Below are 7,931 nucleotides of genomic sequence, written 5' to 3'. Positions count from 1 at the left end.
CGCCCCACACCGGGGATCCAGCCTGCAACCCGGGCATGTGCCCTGACAGGGAATTGAACCTTGACTTCCTGGTTCATAGGTCGACGCTCAGCCACTGAGCCATGCCGGCCGGGCGCAGTTTCCCTTTAAAAGGCAAACCACGGCGAGCACGAACTGGAGGAGGGAAACACCTTGTGTCACCCAGGGAGCCCTGGGAGCAGGATGTGGGTCAGATTTCCCAGGGGCCGGAGGCTTCATTTCAGGCTCCTGTGAGATCAAGATGCAGTCTCGGCTTGCTGCTCTCGACTTCTGGGTGGGGGCAGCGCTGGGAAAGGTGTCAGTGGGGCAGGAGCAATGCCCATCTGGCTTCACCACCTTCGAGATGTAAACCTTGGGCAAATGACCCTGGGCAAACTCTCTGCAGGCCTGTTTCTTCATCTGTAAATGGAGGATAGCCGCCCAGAGGGCCCCTTAGAGGACTCCACGTCTTGTGTGAAGTGCCGGGCGCACACAGGGTGCAGAAGTCTATCCTGTTCCCTTGTGCGTGGGTGCGTGACGAGGGGCAGTGTTTTGGGGGCAGGCCTCACATTGCGCACTGTTGGTGGACATCTCCTTTGGAAAGGGCTTTCCCACTGTGAAGTAAATCCTCCTAAAATGCAGCCATCCCGCCCTGGCTGGGTGGTTCAGTGGGTGGCACCGTGGTCCCGATACACCAAGGTTACAGATTTGATCTGTGGTCAGGGTACATGTAAGAATCAACCCATGATGGGGGGATGAGGACACATTTGTAATACCTTAACCAATAAAGAAGTTTTTAAAAAAAATCAACCCATGAACGCATACATAAGCAGAACAACAAGTCGATGTTTCTCTCTCTCTCTCTCTCCCTTAAATCAATCAATAAAAAAATGTTTTTCATGCGGTCATCCTCCAAGCTCTGCCTGCTGGAGCCTCTTCCAAGCATCTTGCCAAGAGGGGCTCCCCCAGGCAGCACAGACAAGCCCGCACTCCCTGCGAAGCCACCCCCGCTGGAGGGGTGATCTGGGATCACTCGCAACTTCAGGGTTGCTACTCTGCGGGCGGAATCAGGGTGAAAACAGCCCGTTCCAGGAACGTTCTCCGATGGCCCCGGGGTAACTGAGTATCTGACGAGTTTTGAGAAAACCCGTTTTGTTAGGGCGGCGTGGGTGTTGTCTCCAGAAAGCATGCGTTAATGGGGTTGTAACTAGCACAGTGGAAGCCTGCTGGATTGCATCACCTTTTTATTCCAGTGGCTCCGAACCTCGGCCAACAGAACTCCCAGGGGACCCATCGCCGGGCTCTGATTCACGGCTGGAGCCTGAGGAGCAAATACTAGGTGTGTCCAGCTTTGCCGAGGAAGAGCGTCCGGAACCGTGACCCTCAGAGGTTGTTGTGAAAACATCCTACAGGGAAGGCCACGTCCAGCTCACCATTAGTCATCTCACGGACGGACTGATCTCAGACTGTAAGCAATTCCTGACCATCACTGACCTCACATGTAGATTTTTTATCGGGAAGGACTCGGCGTGCTAGCTCCAAGTGAGAATACTCTGGCCGGCTCCACGCCTACAATTCCTGTTGTAAAGCCATAAACTCCCATTCCATCCAGTTTACCCATCAATCTCCTCCGAGTCCCGATCAGAGACAGAGCAAGCCCAGGTAAAGTGTTTTCTGGGTCCGCGGGCACTGGCATGTAGGGGTCACGCCAAGGCCCGGGGTGGGGGGGTGGGGGTGGGCAGTCAGCCCTCACCAGGCACAGGTGCACCTGTCATCTCCCGGCCCCGGCAGCGGGGGTGGGGCCACTTCACAGGCCTCGCCCACTGGAACGTGAGCAGACATGAGGTATCGCAGCCAAAGGCGGTTAAGCGTGAACACGAGCCCCCGTGCTCTTTCCCCACCGAATGCACAGCTGGAAGCAAAGAACGCCAAGAAGGCAGGGTGTTAAATGCAAGCAGCCTGGCTTTGCTGGTCACCAAGGGAGGAGAGGCATCGGAAAAGTCCTGACCTGCGGTGGACTGGGACCTGAGCTGGAAATAAGCCTTGACCGCCCAGCCGGTGTGGCTCAGTGGTTGAGCGTCGACCCACATACCAAGAGGTCACGGGCTCCATTCCTAGTGAGGGCACATGCCCAGGTTGCGGCCTTGATCCCCAGCAGGAGGCGGCCAGTGGATGTTTCTCTCTCATCGATATTTCTATCTCTCTTCCTCTCTCTAAAAGTCAATAAAAACCTATTAAAAAAAAAAAAAGCCTTTGCTGTGTCAGTGCCTGGGACTCCCCGGAGCCCTGCCCTGGGCATTAGCAGCAATCCCTCCAGTCCCTCCCACGAATGCAGTGCCTGCAGCCTGCTCGGTGCTTCTCTCCAGCACACACACCTCTAGCTCTACATTTCCCGCTTGTGCAGGAAGAGACATCACTCCAAGTCCAAGTCCCACTCCGCCCGGGACAGCGCTCTGGGGCCCACTCTTCCTCACTGGCAAAATCAGGGGAAAAGACAATTCCTGCAGGAGCTCTTTCCTCCCCTGAGGCTTTCTTGGGTCTAAGCTGTCCGGGATTTTGGCGTGGGGCCGGGCACACAGTAGGTGGTCAGGAAAGCCCGGCCATCGCGGTGATGCAGACGCATCTGACTACCTCGGCGAGGGTGGAGCAGGCGGTTTCCTGTTGCACAAGTTCACAGGTCATCAGGCATTTATAAAGAAAACGTTTATTTTCATCACAAGAAGCACACGGACTATATACAGTACACACCGACAGAAGTAAAAAAAAAAAAGTGCATTATGCATCTTCTACTGCAAATTCACAGTACAAAAGATACTGCCTTTTAAATATATACTATAAAAAAAAAACAATATAATAAAAAAATTGGTATCATTACACAACACACTGGAACCCACTGGCAGCTTCTGAAAACCAAAGGGCAACCATCTTGTGGAGCTCCTGATTTTGGGGGTGGGGGTGGGGGGAGGGTGTCTGTACCTGCATTTTGTTGCAAAGAGCTCAGGACACCAACAGAGAGGAAAACGGGGTGGCTTAGGCGGTAATAAAAACCTCTATTAAAGAAGAGGACAGCTGTGTGACGGGGGAACGGGTGAGGGTTGGGCTGCCGTCAGCACCCCCAGCTGCCAGCACACCAAGTTCTAGTCTTCCCTCACTATCACGGGACGCGCGAGGCGTGGGCCAGGGCCGGCCTCGCCTGCAGGAACTCCCAGAGCCGGTTCGAGCCACGCTCCTCGGACAGGTGTGGGTGCACGTGCGCGAGAGACTGCACAGCAGATGAGCACAAGGACGGGGCAGGGCAAGCTCCAGCCCTAACGCCAGCCACCACGGACAAGGCCAGGTATCCAATCACAGAAGGTGAGAGCTTAGCACTTTCCCATAAATACACAGTATTTGTAAACTATGATTAAGGCACTCAATTGTAAAACAAATAATTACAGTGTCCAAGGAGGGGGGAAGCAGCCACCTCCTCGTGCAGCACAGCCGACAGGAAGGACAGCAGGGCACTGGGGGTCTGGCTGGGAAGCCTCCCCGTGTCAGGGCCGAGGCCAGGGCCGCAGCACCTCCTCCAGGACCAGAACAGGGCAGTCCTGTCCGGAGCTACCGAGGGTGTGGCACCACCCAGTGTCACTGCAGACCGCCCCAGGGGATCCGCCTCACAGCGTGGGGACGGTGCGTGTGTGAATGAGAAGTGATGCACATGATGATATGATTCAAGTTATACTTATATATATATATCTATATCCAAATATATATATATATATATATATATATATATGCAGAGTGAACTCAAACACAACAGGCATTCCATGGCAGAGCAGACAATAAAAAGACAGTAGCTGAGCATTGGGTCAATCAACTACCTTGGTTTGGCAAGCAGCGTCAGCGAGAGCCTGCGGGGTGGGACCAGAGTGGGCGGCCCTGCACCGCACTGTCCAGATGTCACCATCTTCCCAGCCTGCCTGGCTCCACGGCCAGAGGTGAAAAGGCCGCCCTGTTAGGTGGGGAGCCAGGGGAGGGTTGGGTGAAATGTATTCCGGCGTCAAGCATTTCCAGGCAACAGAGAGCAAGTCTCTCTTCGGACACCTTGGGGGAGGTGACTTACATGATCTTGACTACATGATACAGCGTTTGTTCCCAATAGAAACAGCCTCGGGGGAGCAGGGGGATTCCTCTTCCTTCTAGGATCGGGCCTGTGGGGAGAGACAAGACCGCCAGGGTACAGGGCTGTCCTCAAAGTGTTAATTCTATTGCAAACTTGGCTCCATCCTGGGGCATCCTCTGGGCGTACCCATGAGGGAAGAGGCTTTGGGATGGGCTGGAATGCCTTCAGCTGCGAGGGCGGGTGGACAGAGGGGGGTTGGACAGTGCAGCCACCTGAGGGCCCGGTGAGTGACCTGCACACCAGGTGGACAGGGTGTCATCTCCTGGCAGAGAGCTGTCACCAGCCCAGGGGTCTGAGACCAAGGAGGCAGGGAAATCGCACGAGTAAGAAGAACCTTGTTCTTCAGAAGCTCACGCAATGACAGACATCGCTCCACGACAAAGAAATGGAAATCGACATCGTCAGAGCGCATCTCCTTGCTCCAGGATCAATTTCCCCCTTATACCTAACAACTCCTGGCCAGGTGACCCCCCTGGACCAGTGCAACAGGAAGATCTAGATCCCTCGAACCTTTGGCGTGCCATGTGACTAAAAGCTAGGGGAAGGTGAGGTGGAAGATGAAACGAAGCTGAGAAAATGTCTGTCCTCTCCCAATTTGACAATGGCCTTCCACGAAGGGGGCAGTCACCGATGTCATGGACTTCCAGGGCACGCACCCTGCCTCTCACTCGCACCGCTCGCCTTAAGAATCTTCCCCACCAGCTAAGATTACAGACAGAACATCGGTCAGGATACGGTGCATCTTAGGGGGGGCAAAACTTCCCTTCATAGAGCAGCATGACCTGATGACCTGTCTGCCAAGGTGCCCCCCCGCCTGGCAGGATGCTCTCATCACTATATTTCAGGTAGCAATTTGCCAGATGTCGACACGCAACTGACCTGGGTCTGTGGGTCAAGAATGTCTCTTCATTTTGCTCTGAAGATGGGGCCCTGGTTTTGATGTTAATATACAAATTGTGCTTCTGAAAATGCACCGATCATTTTGACAAAAGCCAAAAACCCACTCAGACTTGTCATCCTCCTCCCACCCTTTCACGGGATAAGAAAAATTATGGCTTTCAAAATTAAAGTTTTCAAAAATATATCACTCTCATACACATGGTTTTAAAAAAGCAAAACAGCCTGTCATCACCAAACCTAAAGGATTATTTTGACACAAAAATTGATCCACCACATGAAATTTAATTTGGCAAGACATATTGGACTTGATTTTTTTTTTCTTTTTTTGAGAATATGCTTTTGTTGGCTAAGAGAGAGAGAGAGAGAGAGAGAGAGAGAGAGAGACAGAAACCTAACAGGGTTTTTGGGGAAAGTGAATAATCACCTTTTAAGGTGATTTCAGTGAATGGTGGTGGGAAAAATAAATTCCTATCAAGTAAAATAACATATATTTTTAAAAATTAAAAGGATACGGTCAGGGAGAAAAAGTTCCTGGAGAGAGGGTTTTTGTAAAAAACCAAAAACAAAACTCTCGTATTAGTTGAAATATGGACTAGCCTGGTTCCCAAAAACCCTGCCTGGTGCTTCTAGAATGGTGGCTGTCGGGGGTCCCATTCTGACCAATGTCCGGTGGCAACTCATTCATCCACTTTCAGAATCTGGCTGGTCCTTGAAGGCTTTCTAGTTTCACTGAATTAACCTGGCTGACCAGCCGGGAGTGTCCCGACCACACACAGCTACCCGCCTGCAGGAGACACCCTGGGGGTGGGCTGCAAGGTCTGGGTTGGGAGAAGGATTTGGCCTGAGGCGTCATGAGGCCCGGAAGGTTTCACATGTGCCCAGTTTCTCCCAAGAGGGCTCTGGGTAGCCCTCTGCTGTCCAATAAACCCAGGGGTCAGCGAACTTTTTCTGCACAGGGCCTGCTAATAAACATCTTAGGCTTTGCAGGCTACGTGGTCTTTGTTGCCTATGAGTTAATTTTTTTAATAACCCCTGAAAAGGGTGAAAAACCATTCTTAGCTCATGGGACCATATACCACAGTTTGCTGACCCCTGAATTCAACCTTTCTACCAGAGCCCCTTCTCTCTTCTCAAAATATTTTAACATCCTGATGTCTTGCTGACCGACACCAGATGACCCTCCACTCGAGTTCAGAGCCACGGCAGCATGAGGCACCGAGCTCACCTGACTCTTAACGGGGCTGCTCAGAGCCGGGCTGGGACCGCAGGTCCTCCCGCGCCCCGTCCACCCACTGGGAGCCACCAGAGAGAAGCGGGCGGCAGTGTCCCCGCCACGAAGGGGCAACTGTAAACATGGGGAAGCTATTCAACAGCCGCTGCCCTTAGGGAGGAACCGATCGGTTCTCACTACTGGGTCTTCTTTCTCCCCCCAAATACAAGCAGATGTGACAATGAATGAACCTGAGTGCCGGGTCCCTGGCAGGACAGCCTGCATCTCAGGACCCCGGACCTCCCAGACACCGTCAACACCTCTTCCCCGCCACGGGGCTCAACAGCAGAGGAGACCAACAGTGCTGCTGGGTCCTTCTCCCCAGATGGGGGGCAATTTGAAATCCACCACAAGCAACAACTGAGGACATCACACACGGTTTCCCCACAGGACCCCAGTACGGGCCAGACGCACATCGCTCGGCGGTAACAACACGCCAGGACCGAGGGGTCGGCAGCACAGAGGACCACGCCCCACAGAGCTGGTTCCACAACAGCCTCCGACACCTTCGAATCCCTTTCCCTCGCAGGGCTCGGTGTGGTCACATTAGAAATCCTATCACCTTTTGGGGTCCCAAACAACAACAAAATTCCTTCTTGGGAACCCTTTTGCTGACACAGCAGTATTCCCTGGAATGAGCCTTGGGCATCACTGTATTTTAAACATAAAAAGCACAGCAAGAACAGAGGTAGGACTTAATATTGCCATCCAAGACTTTTCCCACGCGGGCTGAATGAGCTAGGACCGTGAGGCTGGCGACGAGGCCGCCACCACAGCTGTTCTGTGCCTGTTGCAAACAGCGTACTTGGACGTGTGTGCGTATCTGTACATGCCCTGCAGGCACGATTCTCCTGGAAAACGCGTGACTCGGGCTCAGAGTCTGCTGGCCACACAACAGACACTCCCCTTTCCTCCTGGGCTGCGAGTTCTTAAACGCCACTGTTTGAGGGAAATCGAGACGCGAGGGGCTGACCGGAACCCGTGGTGAGACTCAGGGAGGGGTCATGTGATCAGCTGGTGGCGGGTCAGCTTTTGCTCAGCCACGAGGAGCTTTCGGGGGCGGGTTTCCCTGATGGTTTAGAGGGGGCGGCTGGGTTCCGCGGGGTGGCCTGGGGCTCGTGCAAGAAGAAGGAGGAGGCCTCGCTCGACTTGGCGTCCTGGGAGTCGGCGATGGTGGACAGGTCAGCCTCACTGGTCAGGTCTTCCGTGGAGAAGTCAAGACTTCCGAGCTTGGCAAGAGAGTGCGAGCGCTTGAGCGGGGACGAGACGGTGAGGCCCGCCAGCCGGAGCCGCGTCTCGATCTCCTGCGTCCGCTGCTTCACCAGCCCCGGCTTCCCGCGGACGCTGTGGATGCTGTCGCTGCTGGAGCTCCGGGTCAGGTTGGAGCTCATGGAGGACGAGGTGGGCGTGTAGCAGATGGTCTTCAGGAAGTCTTTCGAGAAGTGGCTGGTGTGGTCCAGGCGGCAGAGGAAGGGAGAGGGGCTCTTCAGCGAGGCTCCCTCCAGCGGGACGGGGGCGGCCTCCGGCTTCTCGTCACTCGCCCCCGGAGGCGGCGGCAGGTCGGGAGCCAGGTCCTGGCTCTCCTCTGGGAAGCTGGCCTCC

At 54.2% G+C, this 7,931-nt stretch overlaps 1 protein-coding gene across 1 annotated transcript in view; it reads right to left on the bottom strand.

Annotated features, from left to right (window-relative positions):
- Positions 1 to 2,682: 2,682 nt before the first annotated feature.
- SSH1 (slingshot protein phosphatase 1) overlaps positions 2,683 to 7,931 on the bottom strand; it is a 48,132-nt gene continuing 42,883 nt past the window's right edge. The window contains 1 exon segment of the mRNA XM_014542419.1: positions 2,683 to 7,927. Within this exon segment, the coding sequence (XP_014397905.1) occupies positions 7,355 to 7,927 (573 nt within the window). The 3' untranslated portion in view covers positions 2,683 to 7,354.

Source organism: Myotis brandtii, unplaced genomic scaffold (genome assembly GCF_000412655.1).
Source record: "Myotis brandtii unplaced genomic scaffold, ASM41265v1 scaffold303, whole genome shotgun sequence".
Lineage (NCBI taxonomy): Eukaryota > Metazoa > Chordata > Mammalia > Chiroptera > Vespertilionidae > Myotis > Myotis brandtii.
This window is presented reverse-complemented; position numbering and strand designations above follow the sequence as displayed.